The sequence below is a fragment of the Podarcis liolepis genome (genome assembly GCF_965112155.1).
Source record: "Podarcis liolepis genome assembly, chromosome: 1".
Classification (NCBI taxonomy): Eukaryota; Metazoa; Chordata; class Lepidosauria; order Squamata; family Lacertidae; genus Podarcis; species Podarcis liolepis.
Genome location: NC_139554.1, coordinates 78092851 through 78107659, shown reverse-complemented (window position 1 = coordinate 78107659; position 14809 = coordinate 78092851). Strand labels below are relative to the sequence as shown.

Sequence of the window (14809 nt, the reverse complement as noted above, 5' to 3'; positions counted from 1 at the left end):
TTATTTCCTTTAATACTCAAGAGTTGTGTAGAGCCTGCTGATGGCAATGTTCATTTTCATTTATGGCCCTCTCTCAGTGATTGCTCTAGACATATATAAAGTAAGTAAGCGAAACATGACTAATATCTTGCTTTTTAGATTTCGACCAATAAAAGGAAGGCAGGAGGAATTGAAAGAGGTGATTGAGCGTTTTAAAAAAGATGAGCACTTGGAAAAAGCCTTCAAGTCCTTGACATCAGGTGACTGGGCCCGGCACTATTTTCTTAACAAGAACAAAATGCAGGAAAGGTTGTTCAAGGAACATGTAGGTATATTTATACTTAATCCAAGTCCAAGTTAGTGTTTGGTTTACAAGGTGTTGTGAATGTTACTCAACTGAAACTGCTTGTGTTGTCTACCCTTGCTTTTAGCTTCAGCAAATACTGCTTTGGATTTTTTTTAAAAAAAATCAAATTGATAGAAATTAATTTAATGGAAATTTATGGAGACTGTTCTCCATACTTAACTGGCCAACATGGTTGAAGCTATAATGGTCTATAGGTACGCCACTAGTTTGAAGGGACCGTGAGGGCCATCTAGTCCAACCCCCTGCAATGGAGGAATCTTTTGCCCAACGATTGTAGAAAGATGCAGTCGAAAAGACTGTTCTGAAGGAATAATAGGAAATAATTCATTATTTAGTAAATGCCCTCCATAGTTTTAGGCAGGTGCAGACTGAACACTGCTGATTGTTTAACCATGATTAAATGTTCACCAGGATTATGTCTGCCCTGCCCCCAATTGAAGGTATATATGACTTTGAATTGATGCATTAAAATAATCAGGCTACAACTGTGCCTTGTCAGTAAGGTATGGGTGGTATTTATGTAGGTTTTACTCAGAGTACACCCATTGAAATTAATGAACGTGAGCCCATTAATTTCAGTGGATCTGCTGTGAGTTAAACTAGTTGAATGCCACCCTAAATTTGTATTGGTAGTGGCGATAAGTATTGTATTGTAGTGGGGTGGTGATAAGTTTTCCACTAGAAGGCCTGGGGACTGAATTGAAGGGGGAAAATGAGGAACTCTGAAAATACTTTAGAAAGATAAGACCTAATACTCAATGTATTGTATTGAAGCTTTTTTTTTTTTTTTGGAAGCATAGAATTTGAGTTCCAAGCCATAGATCTCTGGAGAGTTCATTGTTGTACAGTACTTGATGTCTAGACTAAACCAGCTCCGGATATCTTGGGCTAGGATATTAAAGAATGAAGGCCAAACTCTTCAATTACGAAGATACTTTCCATCCTCCCTTTCTCAGCATAAGAGTGAAAGATAGCACTTTTCATAAAACCGTAGAGTTGGAAGGGGTCCTGAGGGTCGTTCAGTCCAAACCCTGCAATGCAGGAATAGGCAGCTGTTACATATGGGGATCAAACTTGCAATGTTGGCATAATCAGCACCATGCTTTAACCAACTGAGTGAATTTAAGGACAATGTTAAAGGGATTGTTTTATGAAATCCATATTTAGCTGTATTTTTCTTTAGTGTAAAGTTATGTGAAGTGAGTTTGTGAGAGAGGGTTGACCACATAAAAATAATAAGCTTGTACACCAGGCATCCTCAAACTCGGCCCTCCAGATGTTTTGGAACTACAACTCCCATCATCTCTAGCTAACAGGACCAGTGGCCAGGGATGATGGGAATTGTAGTCCCAAAGCATCTGGAGAGCCGAGTTTGGGCGTGCCTCTTGTACACCCATCAAACAACAATACAGTGGTACCTCAGTTTAAGAACAGCCCTGTTTACAAACTATTTTGTTTATGAACTCCGCAAAACCGGAAGTAGTGTCCTGGTTTACGAACTTTACCTTGGTCTAAGAATGGAATCTGAATGGTGGAAGGGCACTGGCAGCGGCAGGCCTCAATAGGAAAAGCGCACCTTGGTTTAAGAACAGTTTCAGTTTAAGAACGGACTTCCGGAACGGATTAAGTTCATAAACTGAGGTACCACTGTATAACATAACAGAAGCAGCAATTCTATCTCTGCAACCCAGTAAAAATTGTTCCATAAATGCAACACAGAATAAGTGTATTTTTAAGGTCCATTTTAAAACTTCTGGTGCTTGTCCAATCTCATTTGAAATCAAGTTGCCAGATGTGGAACAACTGATTCACATCAAGTAATGCAGCTGTTCTGTATAATATTTTTTCTTTCCCCCCTTACAGGTATTTATTTATTTACGAATGTTTGCAACTGACAGTGGATTTGAAATATTGCCATGCAATCGGTATTCATCAGAGCAAAATGGAGCCAAAATAGTTGCAACAAAAGAGTGGCAAGTATTGCAATAATATTAGTGCTACACCAAGTTCTTGTGATGTTCAACTTCTGATATGAAACTTGCTGATGGGGGAGAATGCGGGGGACTTGCTTTCTACTCCCCCCCCCCCCCCCGTTTTTAATGTTTGTTTGCAGCCATTGTTCCTCAGATCTGCTATCTCTTCTTCAGTGCTACTTTTTTTATTTCTTTGCGTGATCCCACCCCATCAAGCATGCATCCATCCACGTTTTGGAAGCATATTCCAGTGCCCAGTTGGACCTGCTCTGCTATGATACATTAGTTTCTTTACCACAGTGTGGTCATAGGGGGAGCATTCTCTGGGGATTGTAGGAAGCTGAATTACTGTTGGATATGACATGTACTAGAAGTACAGTGAACTGCTGATTACAGTGGTACCTCTAGTTGTGGACACGATCCGTTCCGGGATGCCATTCGCATCCCGAAAAGTCCGCAACATAACAGAAGCAGCAGTATACACTTCCGGGTTTGCCGTGTTCGCAACCCAAAAAGCCCCAACGTGAAGCAAACTCTCAACAAGAGGTATGACTGTAGTTGGAATTGTTTCACTTCAGAGATACCATGTATAGTCTCCTGGCTTTTTAATAAGAAGTTATCAAAAAAGATTTCCTTGCCTAGGAACAAACAAATGTACAGAATGCAACTATATTTCATCCTTTTAAAATATGTTTATGCTGGAGAAAGATTACATTAATAAATTAATATTAAATTAATTAATATGTATTGTTTGTTCTGTTAACTAAAGAGTTTCTTCCTTCATTTGTTAGGAAACGAAATGACAAAATAGAGTTATTGGTGGGTTGTATTGCTGAACTCTCTGAATTAGAAGAGAACATGCTGCTCAGACATGGAGAGAATGACTTCAGCGTCATGTACTCAACACGGAAGAATTGTGCTCAACTGTGGCTTGGTCCAGCTGCATTCATCAATCATGGTAAGTAAAAAAAAACACACAATGGGATTAATTGTTATATTCAGGACTACTTTTAATTTATTTCTTGATTTGGAGTACATTTCTCTCCTGTGTTTTATTAGAATGATCTAGATTACCTTTAATGCCCTTTTAAAATGTGCAATATTTTTCTTACTTAGTGATACACCTAATTGTTCAGTTGAGTATTACCATAAGTAAATTAGTATGAAACCTTACTTTAGATATTTGTAACTATTCATGTTCCAGGTCTTATCAGCAGTTAATTGATTTTCTTTTGTACTTTTTTCAGATTGCAGACCCAACTGTAAGGTATGTGGTCAGGGTTTTAAAATCCTCCAAACTAGCTTTTTAAATATATGGATGTTTTAAAATTATTTTTATACATGTCCCTTATTGCCCTTCATAGTTTGTGTCAACTGGCCGGGATACAGCATGTGTGAAAGCTCTGCGCGATATTGAACCTGGAGAAGAAATTTCTTGTTACTACGGGGATGGGTTTTTTGGAGAAAATAATGAATTCTGTGAATGCTACACATGTGAAAGGTATGTTCTAGTCATGTAAACAGTGAACTGAAATACAATGCAGTTGCACTGTACACCTGTGTTGTTGATCTGTGCGTGTGTCGCTAGTCTTGCAAGAACTTGACTTCAGCATCCAAAAGTCATTCCCCTTCCGTAAGAGGTACACTGATATCTCATGCATTCTTGTTGAATCCATCTGTGAGCCCTTCTCTGATGTCCTCCAAAGAAGGACTGAAAAGAAAACATGTGAAAACTGGACTGCTGTGAGTAGCTGGCATCTGAATTGTTGCTTGAAATTCAAGCACACTCTGTGCTTGATGAATTGCCATGAGTGAGGTATTTCATCAGTGCCAAAACACTAGAAAAGAATGGTAACTTCGTAGATTGCCCATCTTTTCCCCTCTCTGCCACTACCACAGTAGACATGTAGAATTAAGTGTGGGAAGTAGCTCCAGAGCTCTTTCTGTATAATTCCTATCTCCCTCTCTGCCATGGCTCCCAGTTCCTACTCTAAAGGCAAATTTGCATGCTGTGTCAGCCAGGCTCTTGAAAATCAACCCAAGACTGATAATGCTTGGGATCAAAAGAGCTGTTCAAGCTCGCATCAGGAGCTTCTGTTAGCCAAGTGGAATTTTTACTTTTAACATAGAAGAGCTGATCCCAATGCCATGTTGCACAGACAGCTTTGGAAACCTCATTTGCAAACAAGCTTCACAGCTCTCCAGATTTTCCATGCAATGTAGTATTGAATTTGCATAGAATTGAAACTTTGCCCCCTTCAGTGTACAGTTATTTGAATCTTTGCATGCCTCACACATTAAATTAAATCATACTTGAGCAATGCTCTTGTTTTACCAATTCCTTATTATTCTATAATGTTGTGTGCCCATTAAATAAATAAGTTACACTGTACCATTTTTCAACTTAATACTAATAATTTTATTATTTGTACCCCACTCATCTGACTGGGTTGCCCCAGCCATTCTGGACGGCTTCCAACAAAATATAAAAACACAATGAGACATCACACATTAAAAACTTCCCTATACAGGGCTGCCTTCACACATAGTTGTTTATCTCCTTGACACCTGATGGGAGGGCATTCCACAGGACGGGCACCACTATCAAGAAGGCCCTCTGCCTGGATCCTTATCCTTGTAACTTCACTTCTTGCAGTGATGGAACCGCCAGAAGGCCTTTGGAGCTGGACTTTAGTTGCAGAGGTAGTTTAAGATCCCTTGGTTCAATTAAGTAAAAAAAATACCAAAAAACCCACCACTGCTGCTTGAAAATTTTGATTCTGATGTCACAGTATTTTCACTATGATAATTTAGCTGTAGTTGCCTTTTCTTTCTTTATCTTCATCACTACCACACATTAAGAGAAGAAATTGGAATTTAGAAAAAAAAATATGCCCCAGTGTCTTCCTCTACAATTTTTGCTCTGAGCTACGTAAACTGTTGTTTCTCTGGGGCCACTTCACATGTTGCAGGAAGCGCAGCTGTGTCTATCATACTATCTTTCGTGAAACGTGAGAGCTGTGTTTGACAATGTGCACATAGTACTGGAAAGTTTGGAAGCCTAACAACATTTGTATACCGCTTGATTGTAGTAATTTAACAGTAAAGGACAGTAAACATGTGAACATCTACATGTCTGTCCAGGCTCGCTTGAACAAAATGTTTTAAGTCGGCACTGAAAGGACTACTGGGCAATAGAGTGGTCAGTAAACCAGCAGCAACCCCAGTTGAGCTCTCTGGCCCAACACCAGGGCCCAGACGCTCTAAGTCCATTCCAAGATAAAGAGGTTTTCTGGTAAAGGAGTCTAGCCTGGTTCTGTACAGGGTACCCAAATGGACGCAGCTTAGGCAGTTCAGACCCACCTAGCTCACTCAGCCAAGTCTTGATAATATTTGCCAAAACAGCCCCTTCATACATGATCAAGTAATCAATGAACATGGTCTTACTATGGACTGACCTGGAGTTCAGTAACTGCCCCACCAGATCAGTGGGCTCAATGGATAAACTACCAGTAGCTTCTAGAGGAGTGGGAGGGCTAAAATGGGGGGCAAGGACTAAACATCTAGGCCTCTGCCACAGATGAACAGCCTTTCCACTCCAACTATACCTTTCCTTGCCCACCTTCACTGATACTGGGACAGCATCTTCATAACTCTCTACTACCTGCCTACCCAGGCACATCCTAGCACCACCACTTGGTATCATTACATACAGCTGAGAGATTAGGGCCACAGATAATGAACAAAGGATTGGTAGTAGGCACATCCCACACTATCAGACAGAAGATAGTAATGCATGTATATGCATGTGGTCAATAAATCAAATTGTGGATCCTGGGTAAAAGGAAACTTCACAGAGAAACAGGCATTTCTGTATTTTGTAAAGTTGCTCATAGTAAAATAAAGGTGTGAACTTTCATACTCAACATTATCATCCAGAGCTTGGAAATAAAGAAGATGGTATTAAAATTTGCTTGAATTATTCAGTATATTTATTATTTATTTATTTACGGCTATGAGCCCATAAAATATGTACAAACATAAAAGCACAGAGGCATAAAACCCGATATATTCGACACCAGAAGGTGAACACCACGATGCAAGGGTGGGTCATTGAGCAGAGCCAAATAACAGCTTGGGGCCCGGAGAGCTCCAAGGGACGGATCGCAGAAAAAGGAAAACTGAAAACGAGATCCGACATGCACTCTCATCATAACTGTCCGATTAGTTTTTGATGTTGTTGTTGTTTTTTGGTGGTTTTTGTGTGTGTGATAACCGCGTTCAGGAATCTCGCCACCTGCAGAGTTACAGAAGGATCTGTATCCTGCAAAAGTAGTGCGGCGTGTGACTCAACAGGCCTGCCAACCAAGCGCAATAAAGCAGGACCCAGGAATTTAGTCCTGGCTATGCTATGTAGGGGACAGTTGAACATTATATGTGGAAGAGATTCAAGGTGTTTTTAAGAAGCCATATTGCTTTTTAAAAAAGGAATATTCCTACTCAACGCCATCATCCAGAGTTTAGAAAATTCTGTTTCCCTTTATGCATTAGCTTCCCCAAGGATGTGCATACCTGTGCATACCTTCATGCACAAAGAGCAGAAACCTCTTTTTCATATGAAAAGTAATTTTGATTATATTCTCTGATGCTATGTCATTACTGTATTGTCCTCTATAATATAAATACTTACTTCAAAATGGAAGCTTAAAAACAGCCTGTTTTGGGAGGGGGAATGGAAATGTTTTTCTTTACCTCTGGCATGCAAATGTACACATCTTCTAGTGTCCACACTACATTCATTTATAGAAACACAAGTAGGATGAAAGAGTATTCTCCTATAATGTGGGGTGATATTGAGATCTAGAGAAAGGAGCTAACATGTAACGGCTCCTTTTATTTAATTTCATTCAAGAATCTTCAGGTACATAGGGTTTCCAGGTGATCTCATCTAGGTGTAACTAGATTGTTCATGCTAACATTGTTGCACTAGTTGCAGATTCACATCAAGGACAAGTATTGGTTCCAATTTCATATTTAGCAGGCGTTGATAGATATAGTGTATTCACTTGAGATTTATATGTTTAAAGAAAGGGGAAATAATTTCAGAAAAGTATGAAGAATCATTTCCTGTAATTTTTACTTCAAGTACCAGTAATTCCTTCAAAATTGTAATAGTGGAATGCTGACAATGTTGAAATGTTTGCATGAGATCAGATTTGTCCAAGTATGTGGTATTGACATGGGATTCAGAATACTGTTTCATCAGATGTCCTTTTTTATTATTGCTATGCTGAAGTTATTTACATGTTCTATTCTCTTTTCTAGACGTGGAACTGGTGCTTTTAAATCAAGAGTGGGACTGCCTGCTCCTGCTCCTGTAATCAATAGCAAATATGGACTCAGAGAAACAGATAAACGTTTAAACAGGCTTAAAAAGTTGGGTGACAGCAGCAAAAATTCAGACAGCCAGTCTGTCAGCTCTAACACTGATGCAGATACCACTCAGGAAAAAGCTCATGCAAGTAAGCAAGGGGAGCTAACTTTTTGAAGGTCTTTTTTCTATGCTTGTTGTCCTATAAGAAGACACAATTTGGGCTTTTCATTAGAACTTTTTTCATTCAGAAGTCAAGGGTTGGGGGTAGATTCTGTTCAGAAGTATAACGTGCTGTTAGGCCTCTGAAAATTTATGTGAGTACTTAGAGCAGAGGGTTCCAGGATATATATAAACAATGCCTCAAAATGTAATAAAATGACTAACAGTTTGTACTAAAAGGGTTTTCCCTATCGTTATAATTATCAGTTATAAATAAACGTTAAAAATTACAGAGCAGTTTTTGACTTGGTGTTAAGTTAGCAAGTTGAGTAGGAAAAAAACCTTTATCTTTACAAATGTCAGCTATTTTGGTAGTATTTCTAATTATACTCTTTGCCTGTCACATAAATAACCATTCAGTTTACTTTCATTGTCTGGCAATAAAATCATCATAATATGTGAATCATAGAGGGTCAGAAATTTAAATTTGTTCAGAGCCATGAAACTGTTGCTGTCATGATAAATCAGGGATAACCAATGTGGTGCTTCCTAGTTTTTCTTGGACCACAATTCCCATCAGGGTGGCCAGTGCTCTAGGATGGTAGGAGTTGTAGTCCAATAACATCTAATGGGCATCATGTTTGCTAACCCTCTGCTAAATCACTGTTGACAACTGAGAAGCGGACAGAATCCTTGGAGCCTTAGACACAAGAAAGACATAAGGATAGCTTTTTCCAGTATGAAATTACAGGCATCCTAACAATGAAACACGATGAGTGTAGATAAGCCCAGAAACTTGTTCTTTTTTAAAAAAAAATCTCCATGAGCAGACAGATCTTGTATTTTATCCACAGGCAGAACACAGACATTACGGTATCTCAAAGTAATTATAGTCCATTAAAAAGAAATCAGTGCATAGTAAAACGGGAATTCTTATGGCTCTCTCTTTTCAGTGCTTAAGGAGAACTGAACAGATTGCATGCAGATAGTTTGTGATTACTGGTACAGTACTTTTTATAGTTAGGGTTATACCAATGTAAATTATTGGTGAATAACTTGGGTTAGGAGCCAAAATTAGAAATGTGGCTTAGAAATAGCAGACATATGTCTTATACTCTCCTGGATAGATTTGCTAGTGATTTTTAATTACTATTCATTAATATTTTAACCATATTTTTAAAGGTTTGCATAGGCAGTATTCAGTGACTTTCTGTGGACAGTTTTTGATTTAGCTAAACTTCAGCACTGTATGCTGTATGTACATATAATAGAGCCCCTGTTTAGATTCAGAGGAAATGTTAATACTACATGCTAGCAATCAGGCATGAGAAATAACTTTGAAAGAAAACCTAACTTTATTCTGTTTACTCTTTCAGCTAACCGCAAATCTATTGGTGTAAAAAAGAGCAGTAAGAGTAGAACATTAACAAGGCAGTCTATTTCAAGAATTCCAGCTTCATCAAATTCTACCTCATCCAGACTAACTCATCTAAATAATTCCAGGGTACCAAAGAGATTGAAAAAGCCTGCAAAGCCTTTACTTTCAAAGATAAAATTACGAAACCAGTGCAAAAGGCCAGAGCAGAAACATGCATCTCGAAAACTCGAAATGGGAAACTTGGTTCTGAAAGAGCCTAAAATCGTCTTGTATAAAAACTTGCCCATTAAGAAAGAAAAAGACACAGAGGGACCAGTAAAAGTTGCCGTCTCTGGGGGCTGCTTAACGAGGCATGCAGCACGAGAATATAAACTAAATTCAGTGAAAGGTGCTCATGAACCTGGGGAGATATCACCCTGTACGTATATAACAAGGAGGTCGATGAGAACACGAATGAAGGAGACCTCTGACTTAAAGCTTGAACCAAATATGCTGAATAGTTATAAAAACAATTTGACTGGCGTGAGAACCGATAGCTTGGAGGAGCAGTCTCTTGTGATACACGAGAGTGAGCAGGCTCATGGGACATCACACAAGCGGGAGGGTAGGTGTCAGAAGAGTGACAGGGTTGTGGCCAAAAAGAAATCCCGACAAGGAAGACTGGTGAAGCCATCTTTGAAAACGGAGGAAACTGATCCTGCACACAACTTGTCTGGCAAGGACAAAGTGCCAGATTTGATCAGTTCCCGTTCTGACCTAGGAGAGATGAACAATGTCGTGGATTCAGCCATTGGCTATAAAGACTGCATCCCTTCCTCCGGTGGCTGCTCCATTGTGACTTCGGACACTTTCAAAGTAAAGGACCGTTTTAGAACTGCAAAAAGCAAAAAGAAAAGGCGAATCACAAGGTATGATGCACAACTAATCCTTGAAAACAGCTCTGGGATTCCCAAACTGACCCTTCGGAGGCGGCATGATAGCAACAGCAAGACAAACGACCAAGAAGATGATGGCATGAGTTCTTCAAAAATAAGCATCAAACTTAGTAAAGACCATGAAAAAGATAATAATCTATATGTAGCAAAGCTTAATAATGGGTTTAACTCAGGATCAAGTAGTAGTTCAACAAAATTAAAAATACAGCTAAAGCGAGAAGAAGAAAACAGGGGAACATATTCTGATGACCTCCATGAGAACGGGGTATGTTGTAGTGATACTCTTTCTCTGTTAGAGTCACGAATGGAAGTGGATGATTATAGTCAATATGAAGAAGAAACTGTAGATGATTCTTCATCTGCAGAGGAAGAGGAGGAGGAAGAGGATGAGTATGATGATGATTTTGAAGATGATTTTATTCCTCTGCCTCCAGCTAAGCGATTAAGGCTTATAGTCGGCAAGGATTCAATAGATATTGACATTTCTTCCAGGAGACGAGAAGATCAGTCTTTAAGGCTCAATGCATAAGCTTACAGGTCTTAAACTGAACAGGATGTCCATTTTTTAAAAAGCAAAATTCCAATTAATTATTCCTCAACTGATGAACTTTCTGAAAATGTTAGTGGAAGCACTTCTTTATTGTTTATTCACTTATATCAACATAATATTGTAGAAAGTGTACAGCATACTGACTCCTTAAGTCATTTGTGCAGATTTTTATTGTACTTTTTAATAGCCTTCTTATGTGCAATTCTAAGTTAGAAAAATGCTCTATTGTAAAATAAAGGCTCAAGCAAAATTACAAAAATGCCATCAAATGTTTCCATGCAGGTTAATTAAATCACAATAATGTGGCTTCACAATTATTTTTAATCCGTGAGAGCATTATTTTGCTCTTACATCTGACTAAACAATCTTAAAAAAAATCATAGTAGCAGCCTATTTAAGGTTTTCTAGTATGTTAATATCACCAGCAATGAACTAAAGCTTTTCAGTTTATTTGCTAGATGTTTTCCCCCTTGGAGTTTGTCAGTTTTAACACTGTATGCTGTCCCCAGACGTACTGTTTGTGGCCTTTGTTATAGTAGCAAACCGTTGGTTTGAAGTCAAATTGATTTCTTTAAAAAAAAAAAGGTGTTGACAGTTTGCTGACTTTTAGTACATTATATGTACAAAGGTAGCAGTATGCAGAATACCAAGTTTGGATATGGTGTATTTATTTCTTGTTATGTAAATTAAAACACCTTGTATTTAACACTTTTTCGATACTTTTAGATAAAATTGTTCTTTGCAAGAATGATTGGTGCTTATTTTTTCAAGAACTTGCTGTGAAACAATGTGATTACAACAGGCAACATTTATCCAATGAACTGCAGCTATCCGAATTGGATCCTCATAGTTTTCTGTTGCACTTGTAAAATGCTACAAGGAATTTAAAGAAACCTATTCACTTTAACTTATGATAGTTTTATGAAATTTAAAAGAAAAAACCTAAGTCACAGCTTTTGTTCTGTGGTGATCTATAAAAATGTTTGTCTTTTGAGATCCAGTGTAAAGGACTGAAAAAATGTATATGTTGTAAATATTTGTGTGTTGTGAGAAATTTTGTCATAAAAATTGATAACTTACAGAAGGGTTTTTAAGTTTAGAAAAACATTCATGCCAATAAATAGGAAATTATAAACCTAGTTTTAAATCATTGATTTTTTTTAAAAAAAGTTTTGTTTTAGCTCACATTTTGAATTGTGTTTTTTTTAAGAAGTTCACTTTTTTAGAACTAGAGTGAGAAATTAACTGGTGGAGAATTTAAGGATATAAGTTAACCATTTATTTGAAAGCACATCTCAAATGGTTTGAAAAGACAGTTGAAGAAGAATCAATCAGGGCTGCTCAGCTTTTACAATTCTGTGCACTGAAATTCACACAGAATCTTAGATACAGAATTTCTGAGAACATTGGCTTGCTTTCTACAAGTTTCTACTGCACACAATAATGGATATATGTTTACAGGCAGTTTTTACCAATCGACAGATCTATGTGCACTCAGAAATGCAAATTGAGCCCTCCATTGAAATGAATAGGGGAGCTCTTCTGAATGGGGAAATTGTGTTCTCGGGGTAAGCATCCCATAACAGTAAGCAGTTGTTTAATTGGAGAAGGCTGTAATTTGTGGTAATCGGTGAGTCTGTGCACAGCTGTCTTCTCCTCATTGCTTTCAGTTATATTCCTTTTCCTGTACATTACTTATGCAAAAAAAAAAAAAAACCCTACAAAAATTTGGCCACTTTCAGACCAAATTATTGATCTTGTATGCAATAAATACATTCACATATTTGGGTGGTGTATTACTTTTTTCTAGCCAAAAACAACAACCTGATTTCCTTGGAGCAGAAACTGCATTTTTGATTGAATTATTATGCTACTTTGGCATAATAGCTACAACAGTGCTGCTGCTACTTCTGCTGCTGTCAGAGCAGCATGGGAAGTTCTGGACAAAGCAGAATATGCTCACACTTATATAGGGAAGATCCACAACATGGGCTTTCCCTCCATGTATTGGGGCTTCTCTTGTTACTGTGACAGCATTCCAAAGACCCAGCACTGCTATAGATTCCATACTGCCAAGTAACGCAAGGATCCAGTTTGTTTTGCTTGACAGCAGATGAAGATTACAAAAGCCGTTGATCGTGGCATGCTTTGGGAGGGATGGGTGGTTCCCAAAACTTGGATGGTCTGCCCAAGCCTGCAGAAATGTTGAAGCTGTACAATATATTATTATGAAGCACAATTGTACTGTCCAGAAGAGCTACACCCCAAGCCCCACCCCATGTCACAAACATCAAAGCAAATTTGAAAAAAGGACCCATCCTTGGCCAGTTTTGTGTCATCTCAAAGCACATGCCCTTAAACATCACTTAAATGAACTTGGGCAAAAAACCCTGTCATTGTACCAGGAGAATTAAGAAACAAGTGCTGTCGGACTGCCCACAATTATTCCTGAGCAGTTCTTTCATTTTATAACACAGACTGCTTTTAATGATGCCAGAAGGGTTACATTTAATGGAAATCTTTCAAAAGTTTGGAATTTGCCTTGGAAACTGGAAGTTTTGTCATGTGAATTAGTGATAAAAGTTTGTATTGCTGAAATTTTATTTCAAGATGTTTACATTGAAATTTTATTTCAGTTCTAGTAAAAATAGGATTGCGGAACTGAATTGAGTGTTTGGCATTCCCCTCTTCCCCATAACTTATGTTGTCACGAACATATTCCAAATGCAATAAATATAATTGAATTATATATCTGTAATATTGATGACGGGTAAATATATTTAATATTGATGCTGTTAAAAGGATTTTCTTCAGCTTTTGCAGTAATCTATTGAGTATCAAATAACTAACGCTTGCTCCGAGCTGTATCCAGTATATAAAATGGAACCATCAAAATGTATTCCGAGAGAATTAATGTACATAGTGATCAATTTTTATTTGTGCCAATATGGATTTGAAATAAATTGGACCAAAAATTTGGAATTTTAAATTCATTAAATACTGAGCTGGCTCTGAACAAGTTTTTACCTGCTTTTAAAATGTTTATCTTTGTGAACATTCAGATTTGCGTGTAAAATATGGAGATTGTGTTTGCCATGCACTGTGTAATTGAACACTTGGTGGCTCTTGTTTTCGGCATGAACCTGTGCAAAGTTGATTTTGGGGCAGATAGCCCAGTCAATTACAGCATTGGGAACATCTTATCTGAATAGTCCGACCGTTCAAAAAAACAGAAACTCTATTCACATTAGACTATTGTGATATGAGGCTGTGGCTGTGTTGTGTACCACCACAAAATTGGATCTAGTCAGACAGTTTGAATAATGGGAATTCAAGTGTCATTTCCTCTAATTGCTTCTCACCTGACACTTTAAATACTGAAGAACACAGCAGTCTAAAATAGGGGTGCAGAAGGAGATGCTGCTCCAGTTACTTTTTTAAAAAATTCCCGAGTTCAGAATTCATTTTACTTCATGATGAGAGTGGCCCAGTTCAGATGGAGCAAACTACTGTGGTTTGTTACTCCATGCAGGAGTTGTGGGGTTGTGAATTCTCTTGTCCCCCTCCATGCAGGAAGTATTGAGATTTAAAGCTATTGTTGGTTAGGAACAGCACATGGTTTGTTGCAGCATCAAGCTCAGGAAATAATTGGTGGAGTGGGAGCCTTCATATCCTGAAGCTGTGCCCATCTCTAGAGCTGCTTATCAAGAGAAGCAGAGAATTGTAGAGCTGGAAGGGACCACAAGGGTCATTTAGTCCAACCCCTTGCAATACAGGAACCTTTTGTCCGATGTGAGGCTCGAACCCACGACCCTGAGATTAAGAGTCTCATGCTCTACTAACTGAGCTTCTATGTGGGTTCCTAGTTTGATGTCCGGACTTACTAGCAAACTGTGGTTTGAACAAACAATCATTTGCTGTGTTTAGGTCCAGGAGCTCTTCTGGAAGCCTTTTTGGCTGAAGAATGGAGTTAAAATGCTTTATCGTCTTATTTTTGATAGTTTTGTCTCTTAATCTTCATCCAAGGAGCACAGTGCTGCGTTTTAGACTCAAAAAGCAACCTGTGAGGTATGTAAATCAAAAATCAACTTGAC

The 14809-nt window shown here is 38.2% G+C and overlaps 1 protein-coding gene across 6 annotated transcripts in view; it reads left to right on the top strand.

Moving 5' to 3' along the window:
- Positions 1-12498, top strand: part of KMT5B (lysine methyltransferase 5B) — a 33366-nt gene extending 20868 nt beyond the window's left edge. For all 6 annotated transcript variants that reach the window (XM_083479949.1, XM_083479948.1, XM_083479951.1 and 3 more), the window contains 7 exons: positions 139-304; positions 2210-2319; positions 3111-3277; positions 3567-3586; positions 3684-3820; positions 7645-7841; positions 9229-12498. In XM_083479949.1, the coding sequence (XP_083336075.1) occupies positions 139-304; positions 2210-2319; positions 3111-3277; positions 3567-3586; positions 3684-3820; positions 7645-7841; positions 9229-10694 (2263 nt within the window). In that variant the 3' untranslated portion in view covers positions 10695-12498. The remainder of the gene's footprint in view (positions 1-138; positions 305-2209; positions 2320-3110; positions 3278-3566; positions 3587-3683; positions 3821-7644; positions 7842-9228) is intronic.
- The last annotated feature ends 2311 nt before the right edge of the window (positions 12499-14809 follow it).